General features: G+C 42.6%; 1 protein-coding gene across 1 annotated transcript in view; it reads right to left on the bottom strand.

Moving 5' to 3' along the window:
* The window catches only part of LOC116975666 (potassium voltage-gated channel subfamily H member 8-like), an 851,239-nt gene extending 840,425 nt beyond the window's left edge, over positions 1 to 10,814 (bottom strand). The window contains exon 1 of the mRNA XM_033024992.1: positions 10,423 to 10,814. Within this exon, the coding sequence (XP_032880883.1) occupies positions 10,423 to 10,498 (76 nt within the window). The 5' untranslated portion in view covers positions 10,499 to 10,814. The remainder of the gene's footprint in view (positions 1 to 10,422) is intronic.
* Positions 10,815 to 14,147: the final 3,333 nt, after the last annotated feature.

Here is a 14,147-nt window from a genome sequence, read left to right as displayed (position 1 = left end):
GCATGGATAAGATGATAGAAAATAGACAATAGGTGCAGGAGAAGGCAATTTAGTCGCTCAAACCATTCAATGTGATCATGACTGATCGTTCCTGCCTTCTCCCCATATACACTGACTCCGCTATCTTTAAGAGCCCTATCTAGCTCTCTCTTGAAAGCATCCAGAGAACCGGCCTCCACTGCACTCTGAGGCAGAGAATTCCACAGACTCACAACTCTCTGTGTGAAAAAGTGTTTCCTCGTCTCTGTTCTAAATGGCTTACCCCTTATTCTCAAACTGTGGCCCCTGGTTCTAGACACCCCCAACATCGGGAACATGTTTCCTGCCTCTAATGTGACCAATCCCTTAATAATCTTATATGTTTCAATAAGATATGCACTCTCATCCTTCCAAACTCCAGAGTATTAAAGCCCAGCCGCTCCATTTTCTCAGCATATGACAGTCCCGCCATCCCGGGAATTAACATTATTATTGCTGCACTCCCTCAATAGCAAGAATGTCCTTCCTCAAATTTGGAGACCAAAACTGCACACAATACTCCAGGTGTGGTCTCACCAGGGCCCTGTCCAACTGCAGAAGAACCTCTTTGCTCCTATACTCAACTCCTCTTGTTATAAAGGCCAATATTCACCTTCTTCACATGAAAGAGGGATCTGGGATGCTTTACTTCATCAGCCCTGGCGTTGATTATAAGTGTTGGGACATCATGTTGCAACTTTACAAAACATTGGTTAAGCCTCATCTGGAGAACTGTGTTTGGTTCAGCTCGCCACATTATAGAAAAGGATGTTATTTCTTTGGAGAGGGTGTACAGGGTGTTGCCTGGATTAGAGCAATTGGTTATAAGGATAGAGTGCGCTTGTTTATCTTCAAACAGAGAGGGCTGAGGGGTGACTTGATAGTGTCATAGAGTTGATGACTTGACTTGATAGAGTTATATAAAATGATTAGAAGGATGGGTAGGGTAGATAATAAAATAATTTTACCCATGGTGGTATGTCAAAGACAAGAGGGTTTAAACAAGTTTAGGGGGAATCTGAGGGTGAATTTTCTCCACACAGAGGGCAGTTGGAGTCTTGCATGCCCTGCCTCATGAGAAAGTGGGAAAGGCGTTTACGCTTGTAACATTTAAGAAGCCATTAGATAAGCAGTCATTTAGAGTCAGAAAGCATGGAAACAGGCCTTCGGCCCAATTTGCCCAAGCCCTACTCCCAACTGTCTGCCTTTGACCAATATCCCTCTAAACCTCTCCTATCCATGTAAATGTCCAAATGTCTTTTAAACACTGTTATAGTACCAGCTTCAACTACCTCCTCAGGCAGCTCATTCCATGTACTGGCTAGCCTCTATGTGAATCACCAAGGTGAATAAAGTTACAGATCACTGCAGATAAATGGGATTAGTGCAGATGGCTACCATAGTGATGGGCTGTAGGACCTTTCCCTCTGCTTCATATCTCTGTGACTGTGACTCCAATTCTAAACGGCTGGCTCCATATTATGCAATAGCAACCCCAGGTTAGATACACTGTAGCCGAAGAAAATATCAACTTTGCATCTACCTTGCCGAGCCACAGGAAATGATTTTGAAGTACATTTAAAATTGTGAAGTGTATACCACAGATGCCTCCTTGTCCATTAATAGCATTTTACTATCAACAGTGATGTCTGTCTTCAGCAGATAGGTGTCCACCATTTTGTATCGTTACTAATTCTTGCTGATCCATCAACTTTCCAGTCAAATGCCTTAATCTCATTACCAGGTAACTCAAATGGAGCATACTCATGACTGTTTCAGGAATATCTATTGGGATCAGTTTTGTGTGCAGAGTACCAATTTACAGCAACTGTGGGGCGAGCCCTGAGCTTCCAGTAGTGAGCTAATTTAATGTTCCATCTCATTCTCCCTCATACTTCTGGCCCGTATCTATCTATATAATATTAAAACTCTGTGGCTGGCTGGCTGGCTGGCTGTCTGTGTGTGTTTCTGACTTGTGGCCGCCAGCCTTTGATTCGTTGCTACGCCAACGTCAGGACCAGAAACGCCGATTTTTTTTCCATTTCGGTAGAGATTTCACTTTTCATTCCAAGTATCCACTCCTCATTGAATTTCGTCGTGTTTATGTACACATTTTTAATAAAATCCTTCCCCCCCCCCCCACTCACTCATCTTGTAGCCTCCTGCTGGCCAGCGACCATAATGACTGCTGGCGCCCGCATCTCGCCTCAAAGACGCCATTTAAAAACAGCCGCACTGATGATTCCTGAGCCGCTTGAGTTGGAGGACCACGTCTCCCATGGGGGCTACGGGTAGGGAACGGCTGCGTTGCGGGAGCAGACCCAATGGGTCTGCACTTGGTCTAGTATCCTAGATATCTATCCACCAAAATTCAATTGCTGGTCAATATGTAACATTAACAGAAAGCCTCTTCAAAATATGTAATTAAGATTTTATTCTGGAAAAATAACCATGAACATTTAAACTTCATGACACTCCAGTTCATTGAAACTTCATGACACTCCATCTCTAAGTGAAAGATAAAACATGCAACAAATCAATAGTGGCATCTCTGCAGAGAGAAACTGTTCAAAGCTCAGTTGAAAATCTTTCATCAGAACTCAAAAAGGTCCCAGAGGAAGTGATGAGACAAAGAAAGTGCAGCTTTTATGACTAGTTGTGCCAGCTAAAGAAGTGTGGTAAAATGTTCACACAATTTCACAAGTTATAGGGGCAGAATTAGGCCATTCAGCTCATCAAGTCTACTCCGCCATTCAATCACGGCTGACCTCTGCCTCCTAACCCCATTTTCCTGCCTTCTTCCCATAACCCTTGACATCCGTTCTAATCAAGAATTTATCTACCTCTGCCTCCACTGACTTGGCCTCCACATCCCTCTGTGGCAAAGAGTTCCACAGATGAACTACCCTCTGACTAAATAAGTTCCTCCTCATCTCCTTTCTAAAAGAGCGCCCTTTAATTCTGAGGCTATGACCTCCGGTACTAGACTCTCCCACCAGTGGAAACATCCTCTCCACATCCACTCTATCTATGCCTTTCAATATTCTGTAAGTTTAAATGAGGTCCCCTCTCAACCTTCTAAACTCCAGCGAGTACAGTACTTGCTCATAGTACTCCAAATGCGGCCTGACCAGCACCTTATAGAGCCTCAGTATTACAACTCTGTTTTGTATTCCACTCCTCTTGATATAAATGCTAGCATTGAATTTGCCTTCCTTACTACCACATATTCGACTTGCAAATTAACTTTAAGAAACTAGTCTGCATGTTTCTCTGCAGATGCAAATCAAAGGAGATGACTAAAATCTATAATCCCACAGGACTGAGAAAAATCTTGATGTTGATAATGTGAAAGGCAAGACTGGAGTGGCAATCCAAAATTGTTGAACTTAATGTAGAGCCCTGAAGGCTGTAAACATAAAGTTGAAAGCAGATATTCTGTTCCTTGAGAATACTCTGAGCTTTGTTGGAATGCAAAGGTGGTCAAAGACAGATGTCTGAGAGTGAATAGGGTGGAGAATTAAATTGGCAGGCTACTGGAAGCTCAGGCTGCATTCCATGGACCGATTGCCTTGTTCTCCAAAGTGACAACTAATTTGTATTTGGTTGGCCCAGTGTAAAGGACTCTCACTGCATGATGGTATGAGTTGCAGTACATTCAATTAGAAGAAATGCCAGTGAATCTCTGCTGCACCTGGAGGGAATGTTAGACTGCCTGCATGATGCGAGGAGATAAAAGTCCTGGCAATGTCTAAGATTGCATAGGAATGCTCTGTGAGGATGACAATGTTGACTTCTATGGGGAAAGAGTGTATCAGAGTGTTTCAGAAGAGCCGACCTTTTGACTGATAAAAGGGGAGGGTAGGGGAAAATATGGTGGTGGTGGCATTGCATTGAAGGCGGTGGAAATTTTGAAGAATAATATGTTGAAAATAAAGATACAGTGAACCTTATCCCTACTCTTGGTTGGAATAGGAGATAAAAGCAAATGTGCAGAAAATGGAAAAGACCATTGTTGAGATCCCTGTCAACTACGCAAGTGGGAAAAGCCACATTTGTTAAGGAAACTAGAAAATGTATTGGACACACAGGTATGAAAGGCTTTGTTACTGGAAACATGGAACAGAATGGCTTTTTATAGGGTGGAGAAGGTGTTGAAAGGGTAGCTGTAGGAATCTGTGGGTTAATTGCCCTTTATTCCACCCCATCAGGTGGAGATTATGGAGCCATGAAAGATAAGTGAAATGTTAGAGATGCATCATGTGAAAGTGAGACCAGGGAGAGGACTCAAGAAGAACTGAAACAATGTATCCCATGAAGATACAGGACTCAGTACAATATTGTTTTTTTAAAGTACATTTGCTGGAAATCAGAAATAAAAGCAGAAAATGCTACAAACACTCAGCGGGTCGGGCAGCACCTGTGGAAAGAGAAACAGTATAAATGTTGCCGGTCAAAACCTGCTGCTCAGAAGTCTGACAATAGTTTATCAAAATATACTACAAAACACCAAATATACTTTACCATGGATGGAAGCTAGACACAAAACGGTGGAGTAACTCAGGAATAGGTGACGTTTCGGGTCGAGACCCTTCTTCAGACCCATCCCAAATTTTATGGATGGAGGCAGGCTAACAAGCCTAGCATTCAACGAGCAAATCTGCTATTTCTTCTTTAGTTTGTTTTCTCCAAACTAAAAGCCACACAACATTTGTTTCATAGCCACACACATATATAAAGTAGCTTCCAATCCATCAGGATATCGCAAGGCACTCTGTAGCAATGAAATGAGATCATTGTTGTAATGGTCGAAATGGAAGTAGCTAATTTGCACGCAGCAGTGATCCACAAATAGCAATATCATCCTAACAATAAAGTTAATTTGTTTTAAGATGGAAAAAGAAAATGCTGGCAACATTCAGCAGATCAGGTGACACCCATGGAAAGAAAAACAGAGCTTTTTCAAGTTAAAGACCCTAAGGCCATGCATCATTAACTCCGTTTCTTTTTCCACAATTTCTATTTTGCTTTATCAGCAATACATATTAGTTAGGATGCCAAGAGTAACTTCCCATGCCATTGGATCGCCTAAATTAACATAAGAGGACAAGAGAGTCTTATCCTAATAACTCATCTCAAAAATGACTCCTGCATTACGTGCTTTGTCTTCTTCTTGCATATGGCATGCACAGCCTAAAGGGGCTGTCCCACTGCACGAGCTCATTCAAGAGTTCTCCCGAGTTTCCCCTGATTCAAACTCGGAGATTTACGGTAATAGCCGTAGGTACTCGGGGCTCTTGTGGACATTTTTCAACATGTTGAAAAATCTTCACGAGTCTTCACGAGCTTACCGAGCACCTGCCGTTAGCGTTACGAGCCGTTAAGAGACATCCCGAGCTCCAACGTACCCGCTACGTACATTCTACGTGCTTACCACGAGTTTTAAACTCAGGTGAGCGCTTGAATTACCTCGTACAGTGGGACAGGCCCTTAAAGCCGTAGACACCAAAAGACTACATCTATTTGTGTGTGCATGTCGGGTTGATTGTATTAGTCTAAACAGGGTGGGCCAGGTGAAGGTTGCTGAAGTGCAGCAATATGGTTGCAGAATACGTGCTGAATTTCAGCCTTTGAGGATGCCTCAAATCTCTGGATTTGATCTCTAACCACTGATCTTCTGACTCCGTTTACAAGTTGGGAGTGCTGCCCCTGCGGAGTGGCCTTTTTATTATTCATAATAATGTAGACAAGATGCACGATAAATACACTTTTTAAGTGTACTGGAAATCAATAATCCCATTTTCAATGTATTTGTTATTTTTAATTTTTATGAATTGTAGATTTCTGCATTAAATTTGACTTGACTTTGCTCACTTCTGCGAGCAGGTGGATAAAAGAGTGCAGAGTGGCTGTTCTGTCTGTACAGAGAGCCAGTGTACAATTGAGAAGGCATCAGCAACTAACCCGAATGGAACACTGCTATGATTGAATATTTCACCAGTCGCTGGATCATTGCTTTCATTATCTGCAATCACTTGGATGATATTACATCATGGCATAACATTAATTCTTTACTTCAACCATACACTACATTATGTGTAGGAAGGAACTGCAGATACTGGTTTAAACCGAGATCGACAAAAAAAGCTGGAGTAACTCAGCAGGACAGACAGCTTCTCTGGAGGAAAGTAATAGATGACGTTTCGGCTCCAAGATGTCTGAAGAAGGGTCTCGATCCTAAACGTCACCAATTCCTTTTCTCCAGAGATGCTGTCCGACCCGCTGAGTTACTCCAGCATTTTATATCTGTCTTCAACTACATTATGTGTGATATATTAACACAAACGCCTTCACTGAGAAAGTTGAAATCACCAATAATATACATGAAACTCATACATTATTCCAAAGCGGTGCATCGAGCACTTGTACTGGCATACATACTGGTTACCATACTCCTTCATCAAACTGGTGTGGAGTTTGTGTAGGAAGAAACTGCAGATGCTGGTTTAAACTGGACAAATATATTCCTATACTTCCTAAAAATTACTTCTGTATATCGGCGAGACCAAGCGCAGGCTAGCCACGTTTCACTGAACACCTCCACTCAGTCCGCCTAAACCTGCCTGATCTCCCGGTGGCTAAACACTTTAACTCCCCCTCCCATTCTCACACTGACCTTTCTGTCCTGGGCCTCCTTCATTGTCAGAGTGAGGCAGCATGCAAATTAGAGGAACCGCACCTCATATTTGGCTTGGGTAGCTTACATCCTAGCGGTATGAATATTGACTTCTTTAACTTCAAGTAACCCTTGCTTTCCCTCTCTCTCCATCCATCCTCCTTCCCAGTTCCCCGACCAGTGTGACTGTCACTGAGTACATTTTATCTGTTTGTTTTGTTGTTACCTCCTCCCAGCTAACAATGATCTATTCCACATTTCCTTGATCTCCATTCCCTTTGTCCTGTTTTCACACCTTACACTTCCTTATCGATGTATCTCCCTCTCTACTGACATCAGTCTGAAGAAGGGTCTCGACCCGAAACGTCATCCATTCCTCCTGTCCAGAGATGCTGCCTGTCCCGCTGAGTTACTCCAGCATTTTATGCCTATCTTCAATTCAAACCAGCATCTGCAGTTCCTTCCTACACATAGACACAAAATGCTGGAGTAACTCAGCTGGACAGGCAGCAACTCTGGTGCGAAGGTGACGTTTTGGGTAGAGATGAAAGTCACGGGAAAGGGAAATGAGAGATAGGAGTTTGTACGCATTGTTGATTCAGTTCTCAAGTACCAGCGATATTCAGCGAAAAGCCACATTCTAATTTGCAAGTAGTTAATTTTGCTGTGTTTGTGATAACGGTGTATTTTCTGCAATGTTTTGACCCTAAAGCCAATATCTTATTTCACCTTTGGCAGTCGCTGCTTAACCAGTGTGAGATATTTGCTGTTGTTCAGAGCAAACGTGTGCTATTTAATTAGAAAACTATTCCAAGTCAAATACAGTAGTTGCAAAATATACTCCTAAGAGCAACATCCTTCATGTTGCAATAATAGGCCAACTTCATTATTGAACAATATATCAATGTCCAATTATACCGGGACTGTTCTTCTGCAGCAGGACAATTAGACTCATAGTGATATGTTCAAGTCCACAAAAGCTGCACAGAGCAGTCATTTCTAGATCATGGGGTGGGGAGTAGGGGTGTAGTTTGGACTGTACTTGTCCCCCTAACAGTCAAGCCTTGAGATCACACTGCTGGAAGTAACCTGGCTTGAATACAACCATCCTTCACTCTTTGCATTTTCCTGAAGAAATTATCTTGCAGAAGAAGTTTAGAAGTTTCCACATATTCTGATTTCTCTCTTCTTTAAATACGTAACTTGGCATGTGTTCCAATATAATAGACTATTGTGAACCCATTCATATGTCCCTCCTCACCTATAATTAATTGACTGGCAGACTGTTGTCAATAAACACATGGGAGGGAAATAACTACTAAATTGTTAGAAGTGAAAGCTGTTCATGTTACAGACATTCGGCAAGCATGATAAAAAGGGTAATTGTCTTAACCAAGGCATTAATTGATCCGCATACAATGGGCCGCAATGTTATTTACTTTCTGAACAAGAAAGTTTCAATGGATGAAGGCTGTTGTGAACAATATTTTGCTAAAAGGGTATTTATGCGGTTAATTATTTGATAGCTTTCACAACAGATATTGTGAGCGTGTTTCAGCGTCGGATTTTGAGCAACATCCAGCCAGAAGCCAACTGGCCATTTATAATGTGACATGTGGCACTTATGCCACTCTTAGGTGAGATGAGATATCTACAGTGCAAATGATCAGGCTGCATGACTGCCAGTGTGGAGCTGAATGTGAGCGATAAGGTTTAGTTATTATCATATCAACTTATGCATTCAGCTTCATAATCAGGGGTTCAGAGTCTGCCCCTCAATTTTGACAGTCCCCATGACCCTGATCCCGAGACACTATGGAAGTCACCATCAAAACATTTTTCATTTTCATATCCAATTTTAAAAGACTCTCCCTTTCATCCCTGGGCAATTTACTTTCATTTCTGGCTGCTGTATTTTGCTGTCAATTGTTTACCACATGTACTTTTCACTTGAATCAGCTAAGCACACCGGTTGTATTCACACCATTATTTGACCGATCAATACAAAGAAGCCTATTGATATTTTCTATTGCCGCAATCTGTGAATAATCCAGTATATTTCAAATAACAATTCTGGATATTGCATATGAATTCTAATTGCTCACAACCTAAATGAAAGTAAATGACAGATGTTGGTCATCTTTGGATCTTTTCATCCTTCATGTGTCTGGGATTGTTCCTGACTTCAATGCCTTCATCAAAAGTAGAGCAAGAAACTAACCTAATCATTGATCATCTGTGATACATAAACAATGAAGATTCAAATGTGTGTTAAAAGTTCTTAAATATCTTTGTCATCTGCTCAATGAAACTAATAGTGTAATGGTAGAGACACCAGGTGTTACTTTGTACCTTTGTACCTTGAGCAAGTGTCCAGATGTGGTAATATCTAGCTTGCCCCACATTAAGCATACTGCAGCATACTGAATAAAACAGACAACCTTACTCATCATGTTACCAGAGTCCTCACTTCCTATTTCTTTCATTATTTTAGCCAAATGTGAGCTGTACCCATGAGAAGGAACTTCGAAGGCATTTCTACACTTTGGAACAGTAACTTACAAAAGTCCACTCAAACACTAGTGAACTGCATATCAGGATATTCAAACTCCCTGTGTTAAAGAGCAGAATGTTTCCAAATATTTCATTAACCTTTGCATTAGTAGAGTTATTTGAGAGATATTAATTTATCTCAAGCTAAGCACTACAAATAGAGATTTCAAGATCTTAGAGCTTCTGAAGTTTCAATTACAGATTGTGACAACATTGAAAGACTAACCAGAAAGAGTGAACATATTCCACTTACTATTAAAAAAAGAATTTGAATTATCGAACAACTATTTTATTAAATATAATGCCATACATTCTGAGATTTAATACATGAACTTATTGGGTTGTATTATTTATAAGAACTGAAATGGGTGCTTGGTCTGCATTCCCCCATGTTTTACTTTGGTCTTCGTGTGGAGAGAAGGTATCTTTGAAATTTTGCGTTTGCTGTAACAATCCCGATTGACACTGGCCGTGGTGCTGAAACTGGAAGACCAGGAACAGCGATCTCAAGGGGAAACCGAATCTAACATCGGGAGTTGTCAATGACAGTTACATTATTAATGAAGACTAAAGGGAGGAAATGGGCTGAGCAATTTCCAATCAGCGCTAGTTCCAACTCCAGTAATTCCATTGTTGGCTCTTATTAAAAACCAAGCCCAGTGGCGCCAGAAAATGCAATAGTCTGAAAAGTCCAGTGTACAAGTGGCGTCTTATTGTAACGGGTCGTATTACAGCACCGTGCCATGTTATATCACAGCTGCTCAATAAGCACATAACAAAACGCAGTTACCGATGTCTTTTCTTTAGCTGTAGCGGGCGTTACAGTCGACTGAGCATTATAATTATGATGTCAAACCACCTCAGAGAAAAGGGAGCTCTAGGTTTAGGTTGCATTATTACCAAACCCGAGTGTTTCTGTAACTGGACACCGCTAGTGCTTTCGATTCCAGCCTCTATTCCAGTACTTGGAAACAAAGTTTTTCACTTGACATTATAATCCTATTCTTGAAGTACCTTCTGATTACACTTTCATTTCTCAGACTGTGAGAGGAATAAGCCATCCCTCCGTCGCCATCCACAGCTCCCCACCCCACCCCACCCCCAACACCGACTTACACACAAAACACAAACACTGTCTACACCATACATCTTTCTCTGCGGTTCAAAACACTTACGAGTTCCGTCGAATCGTGTAGCAATTGTGTCCAAAAAGGTGTTCTGAGGCGCAAGCAATCCTTTCATGACAGGCATTTTGTGCTGGCAATAACAGCCGTAGCCATTAAAAGCGTTTAAACAGTGGGGAGAGATAATTTGTGTAAATATATAAACATCTATGTGCTGAAGGAGTTAACCCCACGCATGCGAGCGTCTATGTTGCCCCGCACACTTCGGCCAAGCACAAGTAACCATCGCTTCTTCAGCCGGAAAGTTGATGACAAGTTAAACGGGCTGTGTGCAGTCGCTTGAGCCTTGGACTCGTGGCGTGTGTGTGAGCGAGTAATGCCGGAGTGTGGGGAGTGTTCTCCTTTCTTCTGGTAGCCCGAGAAGAGAGAAAGTGCTTCCAACGCGCCTCCTTTGTCCGAGCCAGATGCCTGGTCACATGAGTAGCAGGGACTGGAGATGATGGGCTGGGTCTCGGGGAAGTCGCTGTTCCCAGGTACCAACAACAGGACGCATCTAAAGATGCTCAACTACATCATCCCAGCGGTTGGTTACCAGCGCCGCCTGTCATTACATGTCCTGCCATAACAATCTCTCGTTTCTCATTGTGTGTACATAAGTCATCCCTTTTTTTTGTCAGATAAATATTTAAAGACCGACATCTCGCCGGGATTGAATGGGCGTTTTGACAATGGAATTAAATTAAATGTTATACACGCGAACGTCTTAGCATGGGAGAGTTAGGTCTGGATTACGCGCTGGTCAATTGCATTTCCAGCTACACTTCTGTTTGAATTACTCAATTCTCACGAAATGAGCAGGCTGAACACGGATTTGCTAAATGGGGAGGGCGGGGAGTTGAGAGAATAGGCAAAAACTATATCGTCTGGAAAAAAGAAGGCATCATCCTAATTTATCTTTAAAACACGTCGTGACATTGTTAATACATTTGCTATGTGCAGTGTTAACCAATGTTGCATACGTTATATTCCCAGTTAATTCAAATCCGTTTTCAAATCAATCCTCTTTGAACTAATGTTATAACATCATACATTTTTAGATTTATATGCGCTTTAGTTAAATATTTCAATCAGCAATAGTCGCGGGTTCTGAAGCCAGGCTTTAACTTTAAGTACACGGTTATCTTTCGGAAGCGTGGATTAAAAGAGAATCAATGGAAATAGAAGTGGCTGGCTAGAATTAATTTCAGATTTGATGAAGATTGTTTATATCGTACTGAAGATAGTTGCCAGACACAAAATGCTGGAGAAACTCAGCGGGTCAGGCAGCATCTCTGGAGAGAAGGAAAAGGCGACGTTTCGGGTCGAGACCCTTCTTCAGACTGGTGTCTGGGGAGGGGGCGGGACAAAGATAGTTGGCATTGTTTTTAAATAACTTTCTTTAGTAATGTCCCCTTTTTTTCACTGCTTTTACTCCTACTCGAGGGCATCAAGGGGCATTCCAAGCCTGAAGATGAACAAATCGGGACCAGGAAACAGCAGTTTACCCGAGGTTCATTCTCAAAGCGCCGCCCCGCCAAACCCACACCCCTACATTCACCTGCTCGACCACTGATGCTGTCGGCCAGAAACTAAGACATCGATGAAAAACACAAATGGTGTTTCATTCTATCCCTGCATCGCTAAGTACTTCTCACCCCAGATGAATTTCTGGAGAAGACCAAAACTGTCGCTTTCGCGAGAAAACATATCATGTTTGATTGTGGCCGGTGTCACCCTGTAGCCAGCGGAACCCTATGCCCTACCTGACAGTGACAGTTTTAGAGGGAGAAGGTATCTTCTTTGTCATGGAGTGTTTACCGTTATGCGATTGACTGCCCCCTCGTGTTACTAGAGGGCGTCTCACCTGCTGTTTCACCGCGGCAGGCAGGCAGGTTGCATCGTGTGGACTGGGTGCCCTTTCCCACTTCAAGTCTTACCAGAAGGAGATAATTAAAGAGCGAAGCATTTTTAACACATGATAAAGAGCTTCGTGGAAAAGCGGAGTCAACCCTGACTGTTGGAATCGATCAGTTTCACCGTAAACTTCTTGCATCAAAGACCATGCGTTAGTAACTGGGAGCTTCGAGCAAAGGAGTTTTTCATTGTTTTTTCAAGGTATTGGTAATCTGTGTACATTCCGAGAAGATGATAATTTTCAAACTTTGCTCTTCCAAGGCCGTGTGAGCCGAATGTCCTCCTCCAATGTCGCAAGATGTCGGAATGGGGGGCTAGATTCAATCAAACCTACGCACGATAATAGCTTCATGGACAATAATGAATTCAATGTCATCGAGCCACCACCTAACATTAGTCACGGGTCGTTTCTTCCGCAACTAACAGCAGATAACAACCAGAACTGGTCATGCTTCAGAATTGTTGTCCGGGTGATCTGTTGACCAATTGGTTGTGACATTTGCCGACAATGCAGCAATAATGACATCTCATTGCGACATTTCTTAATTGGGTGAGACGTTTAGAGAGCATTTCAGATGATAGTCTTTTACACGAAGGGCCGCTCCCTTGCAATTTACAGCTGTCTCTCCCTCGTCAGATGTGAATCTCCTTTTTAAATCAACCAACTATACCCTCCTATAACTTTCTCCACCTTCTCTTCATATCTATATAACGAAAAGTCTCATCTTGACCACTTCCAGTCTGCGCTGTTTATTGATTTTAGAAAAAGCGCTACCATATATCGCTATGATTTTTGGCCATCCTACTCACAGTCTTCCTCCGCTGAGGCAGATCGATGAAAAATTAAAAAAGTTATGAGTGTTTTAAAAATCTTGAGATCAGCTGATTGGTCCTCTCGCCTGTCAATCACCAGGATGAAGGTAACGCCCCTTCCAGGGGGGTGGAGGGGCAGGACTATAAAACCCCCGGATGCCTGGACGTGAGTCAGTCGCTCTGGAAGATCGCAAGGGAGAGTCCACAAATGTGATTCTAAGCTGTGAATCAACTAAAATGTGAGTCTGCAATGTACTTGTAATAAGTCATTTGTTAGCCCTTAATGACAAAGCCATGAGAAACATGAGTTGTTTGGCAATTTGGTGGCCTGCACCCTGCTTGAAATGCTGTGAAATTGAGTTTGGTGGCCTGCACTCTGCCTGAAATGCTGTGAAATTGAGTTTGGTGGCCTGCACTCAGCCTGAAATACTGTGAAACTGAGTTTGGTGGCCTGCACTCTGCTTGAAATGGAATTTCAAGGAATAGCTGTGAGTGACTGAGCTGCCAGCCCACCAGTCCTGATTGACTGAGCTGCCAGCCCACCAGGCCTGATTAACTGAGCTGCCAGCCCACCAGGCCTGATTAACTGAGCTGCCAGCCCACCAGGCCTGAGTGACTGAGCTGCCAGCCCAAGAATCCATTCGTCCCACAATGTCCATACTAGCCCTCTGGAACCAGTCCCTTCGGCCCACAAGACCCATACTAGTGCTCCAGAACCCCCCCCCCCACTGGCCACCAATATTCGAATTGGTGGAGAGGTGGAATATTGCGTCGGGGGACCAGTCCTCCTGTGTGAACAAGGGACCCAACGGGTCCCACTTAATCTAGTATAATATAAAACTCTGATCTTGGATGTTGCTTGCTTGTGGATTTGCTTTCTTGAACTTTTTCTTTGATTCATATCTCCTCGAAAACCCAACGCAGTAACGGTGACATGTTTACATATTCCGGTAGAGATTTACCTCATCATTTCAAAAAATCCCCTCATCTATAAATTTGATTCATTATTT

This window comes from Amblyraja radiata, chromosome 7 (assembly GCF_010909765.2).
Source record: "Amblyraja radiata isolate CabotCenter1 chromosome 7, sAmbRad1.1.pri, whole genome shotgun sequence".
NCBI lineage: Eukaryota > Metazoa > Chordata > Chondrichthyes > Rajiformes > Rajidae > Amblyraja > Amblyraja radiata.
Note: the sequence above shows the minus strand (reverse complement) of the source record. Positions and strands in the feature narration are given on the sequence as shown.